The sequence below is a fragment of the Podarcis gaigeae genome, assembly GCF_964106915.1.
Source record: "Podarcis gaigeae genome assembly, chromosome: 11".
Lineage (NCBI taxonomy): Eukaryota > Metazoa > Chordata > Lepidosauria > Squamata > Lacertidae > Podarcis > Podarcis gaigeae.
Genome location: NC_139687.1, coordinates 4,089,747 through 4,103,788, shown reverse-complemented (window position 1 = coordinate 4,103,788; position 14,042 = coordinate 4,089,747). Strand labels below are relative to the sequence as shown.

Below are 14,042 nucleotides of genomic sequence, written 5' to 3'. Positions count from 1 at the left end.
ATTAATTAATCAAAAATAAATCATTGTGACCAATGCTTGCACAACCACTTTCAGATAGTAGGATGTGAACTGAGTGACTGAGTGATGTTCTCCATGCACATGTGGAAGCAGCTGCTCAATTGTTGGGAATATACTCAAATTCCCATTTTTCACTATGAGGCCACAGATTTAACAATTTTGAACTTTCCCAAACTTAACAAAAAGGATCTGGGAATTGTTCTCAATTCAACTGTTCCAATTTATCAAACAAAGAAGGAAAACAGTAACTACACAGTGGCTGGTTCACACATTATGCCAAAAGAGACTCTGTCTTAGCAGGTAGGCATGAGTGTGTGAGCTCCCAGAGAGAATCTTACAGCCAATTTGCTCCTTCCATCAGTAGTCTTTGTTTCTCAACATTTCTATACACTTATTTCTCACAACTAATTCCACTACCCACTATCATGTTTCAATTTCATAGTAAAATAAACCCCTTTATTTATTTTTTCTTTTTAAAATTGTTCTAGATAAAAACTAGTCAACAATGGCCAATATTCAAAATACTATGAGTTTTATAGACTATAAAAAATAATTTTTAAATAAAATAAAAACCTGTATTGAAGTACTGTAGTAACATTTCAAATAAAGACTTCTATAAATATAAAAACATTTCAAAAAGATTAAGTGCATTTCTTTTCATCTCAATATTTATTCTTTGTTGTGTCCCTTCACATTAAGGCATTTGTGTAGGTTATATAGTTAAGGCTTTAGAAAACATTTCAATATAATTGTTGTTGCTTTCCCCCCACTACTTTGGTTCTGTTATCCTACTTACATCCCCTCACACTGGCCATTTCGCAAATCTCTATTTTTATTAAACAATTAAAAAATAGCACTTAGGATACGTACTTAACTTTAAGTATGCTTATATGATATCCAAGATCTCTGCAGTAAAAATCCCACACGCTAGGGTTAAAACAAAGTGAAATCAGCTGCAGTAGCTGATTTTTTGTTTTGTTTTCACATTCCTTCAAACCGAAGACTGCTATTTCAGCTGCCTCTCTAAGCTACATTTCTAATGTATTTTAACTAAAAATTCTTATCTTGAAATCTAGCAGCTTTCTTAGGTCTAATAAACACATCTGTCTTGTGGACAGTGCTATCACAGAGAAAATGAGAGGGACAATACAGGCCATCCGGAGCATGCAGAAATGTGCATCCATAGTTCTGCACACAGACACACATTCAACAGATGGAGAGAGAAGGATGCGCCGATAGACTGACTTATTCCCTGTTATTATAAAAGCAGATTATTTGGGTTAAAAAATTTAAATAAAAAATGTCAAATAATCTTGAAACCAACAGGTAACATATACTGTTAATGGAAATTGAAAAAATGGTCTCCACTGACTAAATACTAAAACATTCCTGAATGCATAAATAGGAATAATTGTTCCTAATTTTTTTTTTAAAAAATATATGTTTAAGTATGGAAGAGGAATGTATGTGCATGTAAAAAGTGTATTATATTATGTCTCCTTGAAGGTTTAGTTTCTTCACCTGTAACATTTGACTTCCAGCACCGTCTCTTAATCTGTATGGTCGAATGACTCCATCCTCACCAAAGAAGCGGGGAGGACGCAAGCTCATAACATCTTCGGAAGCATTTGTAGCTCTGAGGGGGAGGAAAGTTAAGACCTTTGCATTACAAAAATAGAATAAATATTTTCATGAATATTCTAAAATGTTTTAATAAATTATAAACATCCATATAAAACAAGGTTAAATAGCTAAGCAATACAAATTACAAATTCTGAAACTAGTAAAAACGTAGCTGAGTCAGGAGGAACGTACTGCCTACGTCTAGACAGGAGGAAAAACTGAGGGAGTCCAGCCTGCTTCCCACAAGTCTTTGCTCCTGTCTAGTGTCTTGCGACAGGGTGAACACCCTTTCCATTGGATATAACGCCCCACAAACTAAAACTAGCTCCAGTAGGTTCAGGTAGGTAGCCATGTTGGTCTGACGTAGTAGAAAGTACACAAAAGCTCATGCCAAGAACAAACTTAGTTGGTCTCTAAGGTGCTACTGGACAATTTTTTTAATTTTTTTTTCTAGTTCCCGTAGGTGTATTTCCCATAGCATGGATGTACCAAGAGCCAGTGGAGATCTGAATGCTGGGAAAGAACACTGAGAGCAGGGGAGCATTAATATCTCTATTATGGGGGAGGCTCTCTCACCACAAAGAAAATCAATCAATCTTTATTACAGTCCAGAGACCCAACAAATCGTTACAAAGCAATGCACAATTCAGACAGCCTACCTCCAGGTTAAACAAGCATTTTGTTCAGACTTAAAGATAGGGATCATTGGTTCTTGCAACCACCGATAAAAACTTTGCCACTGCTAATGTTCTAGCGTTTGTCCGGACTTCCAATAGGAACCTGACATAGTGAGCCTCTGATTTTTCCGGGAAATGTACCAGCAAGGGTAATATCAATTCAGCCCTGGCTTGTTCATATTTCGCACAGTGCACAAAGAAAATAAAACACACTGGTACAAAACGGTTCATAACAGCAAATTTTGCATAATTCTCTTAGTATGCTATTTTTTTTCTTTGTAGTTTTTACTGGTATAACTATGACAATCTGAAGGCACAGTAAGAAAAGAATGGAGTAAGAGGTAAGGTTTATAGTTTTTTAGTAAAACTTTTTTGAAAAGGCAAAGAAGGAATAAAGGGGAGGGAAATACAGCGAAAAGAAAGAATCTGAGCTCAAAAGGCAAAAAAATAGTGTAGAGTAGAAAAAACACATACGCTTTGGGAAATGACAGGAACTAAAGTGAAGGAGTCCAAAGGGCAGAGCACACGCAACTTAGCTAACCCCAACATGTGCCTGTCTTGGATGAATTAAAGAACACGACTGTCTAAACGGATGTCTCCTATGCCAAGCTGAGAAACATACACTAACACATAATGACATATTTAAAATTCTATTTTTTCAAGTACTTCTATTCCAAGCTAATAATATGTTTCATATTTAGGGGAAATATTTCAAAGAAAAGTAATACAAGTATTATAAAATAAAATCATCTGTACAACTGTTGATTTTTTTAAAATTAAAGTTGTTATCATTTTATTTAAAGTCCCTGTGTTATCAGCGCTGATAATTTTATTAAGGAATGTTTAAATAAAATTACTGATCAAGGGCTGAAATGTGAACAGTATGGCGCAGTCACTTTGTGATGGTGGTGGTCACAAATAATGGTAATCAATATATTCCTACCTTTTAATTCCCTGAAAGGTGCTGCTAGCCATATCTATTATTCCTCCAGTGGGTCTTGCTACAGCTCCCACTAATCCTTTTCCAACGCCTTTGAAGAAACCTGTTGCTCCTTCTTTCTGGGCTCCTAGAAAACAATGACAGCAGCAAACAACAAAACATAAAATAGAATCCCAGCATCACAGAATTGTAGAGTTGGGAAGGACCCAGAGGATCACCTGGCCCAACGCCTTGCAATGCAGGAATATGCAGCTGCCCCATACGGGGACTGAACCTGCAACCTTGGGGTTATCAGCACCACACTCTTAACAAATAAATGAACATCTTTTAAAAGAAAGCATCTCTTATGATTTGCTACAATTAAGGCTAAGGTGTGAGTTATTCCATAAACTTTTCCAGCTTAAAGGAGGGCTTTAAGGGAGAGGAAGAGTATAAAAGGTTTCACAAAATGCATGCCCCTGCATCATTGAGGATATTTGGATCCAAATCAGAGTGCAAGCAGTACTTTCAGCCCTCAGTCTGGTCCTGAAAAAACTTCACCCCTCTCTGTAAGTTCTCCTAAATATTATCAAAATGCACTCCCATCCAATCACAGCCTACAAAATGGTAGATAGAAAGGCTATTTTGGCTCAGCGCTAATTAAAACTACAGTGGTGCCTCGCAAGACGAAATTAATTCGTTCCGCAAGTTTTTTCGTCTTGCGAGTTTTTCGTCTTGCGAAGCACGGTTTCCCATAGGAATGCATTGAAAATCAATTAATGCGTTCCTATGGAAACCGCCTTCAGACCAGGTCCGGGACAGTCTGTCCCCCGACCTCTTCTGAAGGCTGAGGGGGGGGGGGACAAGGGCTTTTCTTCCCACCCCCAGCATTTTAAAAAACCCCGGGACAGCATTTTAAAATGCTGGCGGGCGGCAGCGAAGGTTTCGCTGCCGCCCGCCAGCATTTAAAAATCGCCCCGGGACAGCGGAGCCCCCGGGAAGGCAGGCAGGGGGGACAAAGACTTTTGCCCCCTGCCAGCCTTCAGAAGAGGTCCTGGACCTCTTCTGAAGGCTGGCGGGGGGCGAAAGTCTTTGCTCCCCTCCGCCTGCCTTCAAAAGCCGTCCGCTCTTAAAAGCCCCCGGGAAGGCAGGCAGGGGGGACAAAGACCTTTGTCCAGGACCTCTTCTGAAGGCTGGCGGGGGGCAAAAGTCCTTGCTCCCCCCTGCCTGCCTTCCCGGGAGAGCGGAGAAAAGCAGCATGTTTCTCCGCTGTCCTGGACCTCTTCTGAAGGCGGGCGGGGGGCAAAAGTCTTTGCTCCCCTCCACCTGCCTTCAAAAGCCGTCCGCTCTCCCGAGAAGGCAGGCACAGGGGAGCAAAGACTTTCACCCCCCGCCCGCCTTCAGAAGAGGTCCTGGATAGCGGGAAGCGCTTCCCTGCTATCCCGGACTGCTTTTAAAATGCTGGCGGTGGGAAGCAAAGCCTTTCGGCCCCCGCCGGCCTTCCTGGACCTCTTCTGAAGGTCGGAGGGGGGGGAGGCTTTGCTCCCCATCGCCAGCATTTAAAAGAGGTCCCCGGAGATTTCCCTATGGGCTTTCTTCTTGCAAAGCAAGCCCATAGGGAAATTCGTCTTGCGAAGTGCCCCAAAAAACGGAAAACGCTTTCGTCTTGCGGGTTTTTCGTCTTGCGAGGCATTCGTCTTGCGGGGCACCACTGTATGACACATTGTATATAACAATTGTAAACATACATTATTCTTTCTATTTTGCTTCATTTGTCAGCAGCAGGCAAAAAGTAGCTTGTTTGTTTTTCACATAAAGTATATCTCAGCAAATAGCAGCTTTAGGTTCAAATAATACAGTACGAACTGAGAGAACGATCATACCTCTTATTGGCTTTGTTACTATTCCTGTTATTCCACTGACAAAACCCTGTAAGTTAAAACAAAATGGTATCTCAATTTTCTTCTAAAATGGATTTCTCAGCATGATTTAAGACTGTGAAGTTGATTATATAATAATAATAATAATAATTTATTATTAATACCCCGCCTATCTGGCTGGGTTTCCCCAGCCACTCTGGGTGGCTTCCAGCAAAATATTAAAATACAATAATTCATCAAATATTAAAAGCTTCCCTAAACAGGGCTGCCTTCAGATGTCTTCTAAAAGTCAGATAGTTGTTTATTTCTTTGACATCTGGTGGGAGGATATTCCACAGGGTGGGCACCACTACCAAGAAGGCCCTCTGCCTGGTTCCCTGTATCTTTGCTTCTCGCAGTGAGGGAACCGCCAGAAGGCCCACAGTGCTGGACTTCAGGGTCCGGGCAGAACAATGGGGGTGGAGATGCTCCTTCAGGTATACAGGACCGAGGCCGTTTAGGGCTTTAAAGGTCAGCACCAACACTTTGAATTGTGTCCGGAAACGTACTGGGAGCCAATGTAGGTATTTCAGGACCAGTGTAATGTGGTCTCGGCGGCCGCTCCCAGTCACCAGTCTAGCTGCCGCATTCTGGATTAATTGCAGTTTCCGGGTCACCTTCAAAGGTAGCCCCACGTAGAGTGCATTGCAGTAGTCCAAGCAGGAGATAACCAGAGCATGCACCACTCTGGCAAGACAGTCCACAGGCAGGTAGGGTCTCAGCCGTCATACAAGATGGAGCTGGTAGACAGCTGCCCTGGACACAGAACTGACCTGTGCCTCCTTGGACAGCTGTGAGTCCAAAATGACTCCCAGGCTGCACACTCTGTCCTTCAGAGGCACAGTTACCCCATTCAAGACCAGGGAGTCCTCCAAACCCACCAGCCCCACCCTCCCAAAACAGTACTTCTGTCTTGTCAGGATTCAACCTCAATCTGTTAGCCACCATCCATCCTCCAACTGCCTCCAGACACTCACACAGGACCTTCACCGCCTTCACTCGTTCTGCTTTAAAAAAGAGGCAGAGCTGGGTATCATCCGCATACTGATGAACTCCCAGCCCAAACCCCCTGATGATCTCTCCCAGCAGCTGCATGTAGATGTTAAAAAGCATGGGGGAGAGGATGGAACCTTGAGGCACCCCACAAGTAAGAGCCCAGGGGTCTGAACACTCATTTGCCAAAGTACTGGAGCAGGCTTAGGCAAACTCCAGCCCTCCAGATGTTTTGAGACTACAATTCCCATCATCCCTAGCTAACAGGATCAGTGGTCAGGGATGATGGGAATTGTAGTCTCAAAACAACTGGAGGGCCGGAGTTTGCCTATGCCTGTACTGGAGCATAAAAATAATGGAGACTGAATTCCTAATATAAACTTTCACTTACTCTAAATCATTTTCAATCTTACCTTAATTAGAGCATGGATCAATAGCAAATGGTGTGGTGGGGCCAGCTCACCTGACCTCCCAACAGCTGAGTCACTGCTGTTTGCAGTCACACTATTTTGCAGTACACCACCTCCCCATCGCTGTAGAATCATAGAATAGAATCATAGAATCATAGAGTTGGAAGAGACCACTAGGACCATCGAGTCCAACCCCCTGCCAAGCAGGAAACACCATCAGAGCACTCCTGACATATGGTTGTCAAGCCTCTGCTTAAAGACCTCCAAAGAAGGAGACTCCACCACACACCTTGGCAGCAAATTCCACTGTCGAACAGCTCTTACTGTCAGGAAGTTCTTCCTAATGTTTAGGTGGAATCTTCTTTCTTGTAGTTTGGATCCATTGCTCCGTGTCCGCTTCTCTGGAGCAGCAGGAAACAACCTTTCTCCCTCCTCTATGTGACATCCTTTTATATATTTGCCTCTTCCCTCTTGTGCAAGGGAGCAGCAACTCTGCTGTCAGAAACCCATCATGTTCACTTCTGATGTGAATGAGAATATAATTTATGCAGCTTGTGACTGCAACTCTATCTGCCAAAGAACTAGTCTTGAAACCATTCAACCTATCAATATTAAAATATGTTATGTGATGTTTCTTACAGATACCAAGCCTTTTCCACCACGAGTGATACCCTCTTTCAGGCCAGCAGGCTGCCTATTCATGGCTTCCCTTCGCTTCTGCTGATAGTCTTCATCCATAGTTATTGCTGCTACTCCTTTAGCCATAGCACCAGTTATTCTTGATGCAGCACCAGCTAATCCACCTATTAGCATAAGAGATTTAATGAAAAATATTCAATGTTTTAAAGAGTAAAAAATGCAAAGAATACTTTTGCAGCTTTTACCTATGTGTAGAAAAATGACTGCTTACCAACAGCACCACCAACTAGGGCTTTGAGACCCAGTGCCATTCCTTCTACAAACTCTTCTGGACCCTGGATAGCCCCCTAAGAAGAAGAAAGACAAATATCTTTTAAATATTCTGATTAATAATGTACAACCAGTTCTTTTCTGCTAAGAATAATAGAATTGTAGAGTTGGAAGGGATCTCTAGCGTCATCTAATCCAACCCCCTGCAATGCAAGAATCTCAGTGGATCCAGGACAAATGGCCATCCAACCTCCTGAGGGAGCCTGTTCCACTGTTGAACAGCTCTTACTGTCAGAAAGCTCTTCCAGATGTTTTGTTGGAATCCTCCATGTGACAGCCCGTCAGATATTTGAAGATGGGTATTGCATCTCCTCTCAATCTCTTTCCAAGCTAAACATACCTCCTTCAACCTTCCCCCATACGCCTTGGCTTACAGACCCTTGGTCATCTTAGATGCCCTCCGCGACACACATTACAGCTTGTCCATATTCTCCTTAAATTTTAGTGTCCAGAATTGGACACAGAATTCCAGGTGTGGTCTGACCAAGGCAGAATAGAGTGGTACTATTACTTCCCTTGATCTAGACACTTACTTTACTCCTGTTGATGCAGCCTAGAATAACATTAGCTTTGTTTTTGCTGCTGTATCACACTGTTGATTCATACTAAGCTTGTGGCCCACCAAGATCCCTAGATTCTCACTCCTCAAATATTTATAAAGAGTCCAATCTAGCAGTTTGTTGTTTAGTCGTGCCCGACTCTTCGTGACCCCATGGACACTAGGCACGCCTGTATTCCACTGCCTCCTGCAGTTTGGTGAAACTCATGTTTGTAGCTTCGAGAACACCGTCCAACCATCTCGTCCTCTGTCGTCCCCTTCTCCTTGTGCCCTCAATCTTTCCCAACATCAGGGTCTTTTCCAGAGAGTCTTCTCTTGTCATGAGGTGGCCAAAGTATTGGAGCCTCAGCTTCACGATCTGTCCTTCCAGTGAGCACTCAGGGCTGATTTCATTAAGAATGGATAGGTTTGATCTTCTGCAGTTCATGGGACTCTCAAGAGTCTCCTTCAGCACCATGATTGAAAAGCATCAATTATTCAGCGATCAGCCTTCTTTATGGTCCAGCTCTCACTTCCATATATCACTACTTGGAAAACCATAGCTTTAACTATACGGACCTTTGTCAGCAAGGTGATGTTTCTGCTTTTTAAGATGCTGTCTAGGTTTGTCATCACTTTTCTCCCAAGAAGCAGGCAATTCAATACTGCCATCTCCACATGGACATAAACCGTTTTCCAGCTGAATTTTTTGAAAGGAACCCTCAAGTACAGTATGTTCAATCTTGCATAAGTGAAAGCATGTCTGTATTTTGGAACTGTTAAATTTTGCAAGTAGGGTGTCAATGTGTCAAGAAGACTAGGTGAGAAATAATCATACCATTGACAAAATTTCCTTACACTGGCCAAATTATTTTGTCGTTCAAAGTCATATAGGCACTGTCCAATTAAATTCTTTGCTTTGCTGAAGCCCAATGTTAATCATTGTTGTGGTGATAAACCAGATGAATAAAGCTTTTGGATGACAAATTTTAGTCCAGGTGCTCTCATGACAGTCTTGCAATACTCCAAAGGACATCTACCACAAATTTGTTCCTTCCACAGTGATTAGGCCTTCGAAAACCATGTGAAGTGGCTGTTGCTTTCCACTGTAAATATTTACATACTAGTACAGCCTGTCTTAGATTGCCTTGAGGAAAAACTAGGTGGAGAACACACCTGGTAAGGTTCATAGAAGAATGCTTCAACTCCTTCAGACAAGTCTCTTATGAATCCAAATGGATTGCCCAAAACATCCAGTCCAAGAATAAGAACATACATTTGCTTAATAGCCTAAAATGCAAATAAACATGTTATAGAAAATATATATTTAAAGCATATAATTTCAGTCTACAAATGAATCTACAAATAACTCATTTTTGTGAGTCTGTCTATGCAGCTATTTATTATTATTAATTAAATTTGTGTACCACCCTTTAGCCTATGCTCCCAGGGTGGTTCACAACAGAAAAATACAAAACGAGAATACAAAATATGTAATAAAATGAAAACAAACCCCTTCCACAAACACATTTAAAAACCCATAGAACCAAGCACATGCCTGGTTAAAGAGATTTTTTTTTTTGCCTGGCTGGCACCTAAAGTTATGTAATGAAGGTGCCAAGGTGGTCAATTCATGTTAGGTTCATGATATACTAACCTGCTTTGAATAATGCATAACTACAGCCCACTGCAGTTGCTCTGTAGTACAAAAGTGGTAGTTGAGCTCAAAGAATGCCAATCTAGAACAAGTAAATTACATTAAAATGGCAAAATAAAATATATTCTGTATGTAATGTTTTAATTAAAATCAACTAAGTGAATATTCTACTTACTTAAGAACAACATCCTGCACATCTGTGAGTGTGGCCCCAATACTTTTTAACAAGAGGTTTAAGGACTGAACTGGAATTAACTCCTTGCGTGTCTCTTCCTTGTTGCTATCGTCTCCAGGAGTGCTAAGTGAAAAACTTAAGTGTAACTGAAATGAGAGGGGGGGAGGGCATGAAAATATGGGAACACCAGTAGCATGTGGGATGCTACCTTAGATCTTAAAAATATTTCTGCTATGATATTGCATTATTATATCTTACATATAAGTCAGCTTGATAAGAATGTTTACCACTGTTATTGCACAAAAATATAAACCATCAACTAGTATGGTACAAAGTGTATGACTAGGACTATGGATATGAGGTTTCAAATCCTCAAATGAGACCTTGGGGTAAGGCTATATAGTGCTGGGCATCTCTGTCACTAGAAGTCCTGGGGCTCTTGTGTTGTGGAGTGCTTCCATACGAGAGCTGCTGTGCACTTTTGAGGCCCTGGTTTGCAAGATCAGCTGCAGCAAAACTAAAACTATTATTATTTATTTATTAAATTTGTATACAACCCTTCAGCTGAAGATCACAGGGCAATTCGCAATGTTAAAATATAAAATGAGAATACAAAATACATAATAAAATAAAAACAAACTAATAACTCCCCTTCCACAAACATATTTAAAAGGCCATAGAATGTTAATCAGCCCAAGGCCTTGTGATAGAGAAATGTTTTCACCTGGCTCTAAAAGACATGTAATGAAGGCACCAGGCCAGCCTCCCTGGGGACAGCATTCCACAGATGGGAAGCCACCACAGTAAAGGCCTGTTCTTCTGTTGCCACACAAAGAAGGGGGCACACAAAGAAGAGCCTCAGGTGGTGGTTGCAGGGCGTGGGTCAGTTCATATGGGAAATGGAGGACCTTGAGGTATTGTGGTCCTGAGCCATTTAAGGCTTTATAGGTCAAAACTAGCACTCTGAATTAGGCCTGGAAACTAATTGGCAGCCAGGCTGAATCTGTGTAATATACTCAAACCAACATGTCTTGGTGAGCAACCTGGCCACTGAATTCTGCACCAACTGAGGTTTCCAAACTGTCTTCAGAGGCAGGCCTAATCTAACCTAGAGGTTCCCAAACCATACCCTGAAGTTAGACTACCCCTGGCCAGATAAGAGGCACAGCTGAGCCACCAGCTGAAGCTGATGGAAGGCACTCTGCGTTACCAAGCCCATCTGATTCTCAAATGACAGCAAAGGATCCAGGAGTACCCCCAGGCTGCGTACCCACTCCTTCAGAGGGAGTGTAACCCCATCTAGAGCAGACATCTCCCATCCATCTGGCAGTACAGAACCACCCCCTAACAGTGAATCAGTCCTATCTGGATTGAGCTTTAGTTTGTTGGCTCTCATCAAGTCCATCACTGAGGCAAGTCAATGGTCCAGCACATCCACTGCCTCACCTGCAGATGTAAAGGAGAAGTAGAACTGTGTGCCATCAGCATATTGTGACATACTCCGAGACTCCATATAACCCCATCCAGTGGTTTCATGTAGATGGTAAACAGCAAACACTGAACTCTGAGGAATGTGACATTGAAGGTTCTACAGGACCAAATAGCACTCCCTAAGCATCACCCACTGGAAACAACCATCCAAGTAGGACTGGCTCCACCACAAAGTAGTGCCACCTACCCCTAACTTGGACAGCCCCTCCAGGATACAATGGTTGATGATACTGAAAGCTAATGAGAAGTCGAGGAGAATTAACAAGGACACATTTCCCTTGTTTCTCTCCAGACAAAATTCATTATACAGTGCAACCAAAGCAGTTTCTGTGCCAAAACTGGGCTTAAACCCTGACTGAAATGGATCTAGAAAAATCAGTTTCCTCCAAGAGCACCTGGATCTGGTCCATGACCACCTGCTCAAGAACCATGCTGAAGAAGGGGAGATTGGCAACTGGTTACTGGCAACTGAATCTAGTTACTTAGACTTTCTGAATCCAGGGAGGATTTCTTAAGGCGTGGTTTTACCAGTGCTTTTTAAACACTGATCAACATTTAAACTAAACGCTATAGCATTTTAACTCCATTTTAATTATAAAGGTAAAAGTGGGAGAGTATTACAAACCAAGAATCTCAGGCTTAAAGTGAGACCTTCTATTTATTCAGAAGTGAACCCCTCTGCTCTGTCCAGACTGTCCCTCCTCTCCTTTTTGGGCACATCTCCCACAGCAGCAAAGGACACTGACTCCAACTTAAAAATGGGCAGTGTCTGTAGCAACATGTGCAGCACAGATTCCCAGCCTTCTTGGGGTAGAAGGGCTGTGAATGCATTATTGCTCAAAGGAAGGGATATGGATGTACTGTATAAAAATCACTGCAGGTGGGCTGTTTGTAGGTGGAATATGAATGAGCTGGAAGCTGTGCTTCATTCTGAGTAAAGTGGGGTTTCATGCATTAATATAATCACCTTCATCTTCACTCTTGTTCATTGGCTGTGTATTTAAATATCCAAACATAACAGTTATGACATACACATACCTTGATTGGAGAAATATGAAAATATTCATATAGGCTGATTTGTGATGTATCTGTTGATGATATATTCTTCAATTCCTCATGTACAGATTCTACATCCTTTTTGAAGAGTTCTATCTATGAAGATAATAATAATAATAATAATAATAATAATAATAATAATAATAATACTTATGCCCCGCCCATCTGGCTGGGTTTCCCCAGCCACTCTGGGCGGCTTCCAACAAGAGACTAAAAATACATTAAAACATCAGTCATTAAAAACTTCCCTAAACAGGGCTGCCTTCAGATGTCTTCTAAAAGTCAGATAGTTGTTTATTTTTTTGACATCTGATGGGAGGGCGTTCCACAGGGTGGGTGCCGCTACTGAGAAGGCCCTCTGCCTGGTTCCCTGTAACTTTGCTTCTCACAGTGAGGGAACTGCCAGAAGGCCCACAGTGCTGGACCTCAGTGTCCGGGCAGAATGATGGGGGTGGAGACGCTCCATCATTAACTTAAAACCAGCAATTCTTAAAGCCAAATTATACACTACCAGTTTCATGACAAATGGTCTAGCTATTCTGTTGAGTTTAAAGAACCTTCTGGGTTGATGTCAATGTGTAGAAATATTTCATGTTCTATTTCTTATTTGATGACAGTGTTTGACCTTGTTTATATGTCAAATGTAGCACATGTTCCATATTTCTCATTAAGCACCATTTGGTACAAAATATTCAATACAGTGTATAAAAAAATTGAGCCAACACACATTATGGTTTGTTGCTTTTTAACTCCATTGAACAATAATTTGTACCTCTTGATCTTTGGGCACCTCGTCTGCAAGTGTAAAGAATTCAGCCAATGCATAAAGAAACCCAAGATCTAATCGGAGATCCATCTCTTGAATTAGGACCTTAAAATACCTGCAAAATAGTTTTAAAATGTCACATTGCAGAAACTTTTTTTCTTTTTGTTTTGTTAATAATGTCTTTGCCTTTAAAATCTACCAGTTCATAAAAATATAAAAAAATTCTATTAATGAAAGTTCCAACTGAATTCATATGGATTAAGTCGAAAGGCAGTCTAGATTTAAGAATGAAAAAGGAATATATACTTACTTTATACGTGATATTTGAGAATGCCCTGCAGTTCTCATGACAATACTGACATCAGTAAAGGGTTTGGGTTCTATAAAAATTCCAAGCAGGAAACAGGAGTGCGTAAAAATGACTCATACTTATTTAGAATTCAATTTATTTTGACATGTAAACTATATATATATAGAACTGAGTTCATTTGCAAAGGATATAATGGAAGGGTTGGACAAACCAATGTTCTAAGGTATTAGAGGCATATATGGGAAGAAATGACACTACTTTCTAAAATGAGGAGTGCACATCCACAAATATTTTCAATATAAGTTCAGCAGATATACACTGACTGTGAACAGTTTAATGAAGTTACATAGAAGTTATTTTCAAATTCCAACTGCATCAATTGTATAGGTCTCAAAGTAAGTTCTAGGTTTCCTAAGGGCACTGAGTCCCTTGCTGTTCCCAATCCATCCTAGGAGAACATTCTTGCTTGACAATCATATGTTGTCTGCAAGTGTTATCTACAGCTAACAGATTTCAGGGAA

At 41.2% G+C, this 14,042-nt stretch overlaps 1 protein-coding gene across 2 annotated transcripts in view; it reads right to left on the bottom strand.

Moving 5' to 3' along the window:
• Positions 1-14,042, bottom strand: part of VPS13A (vacuolar protein sorting 13 homolog A) — a 144,695-nt gene that overhangs the window by 13,360 nt on the left and 117,293 nt on the right. For both annotated transcript variants that reach the window (XM_083701850.1, XM_083701851.1), the window contains exons 58-68: positions 13,522-13,591; positions 13,218-13,326; positions 12,428-12,541; positions 9,899-10,044; positions 9,724-9,805; positions 9,243-9,356; positions 7,470-7,545; positions 7,199-7,362; positions 5,121-5,166; positions 3,262-3,385; positions 1,540-1,654 (exon numbers count right to left, since the gene is read on the bottom strand). In XM_083701850.1, coding sequence (XP_083557976.1) covers positions 1,540-1,654; positions 3,262-3,385; positions 5,121-5,166; positions 7,199-7,362; positions 7,470-7,545; positions 9,243-9,356; positions 9,724-9,805; positions 9,899-10,044; positions 12,428-12,541; positions 13,218-13,326; positions 13,522-13,591 — 1,160 coding nt within the window. The remainder of the gene's footprint in view (positions 1-1,539; positions 1,655-3,261; positions 3,386-5,120; positions 5,167-7,198; positions 7,363-7,469; positions 7,546-9,242; positions 9,357-9,723; positions 9,806-9,898; positions 10,045-12,427; positions 12,542-13,217; positions 13,327-13,521; positions 13,592-14,042) is intronic.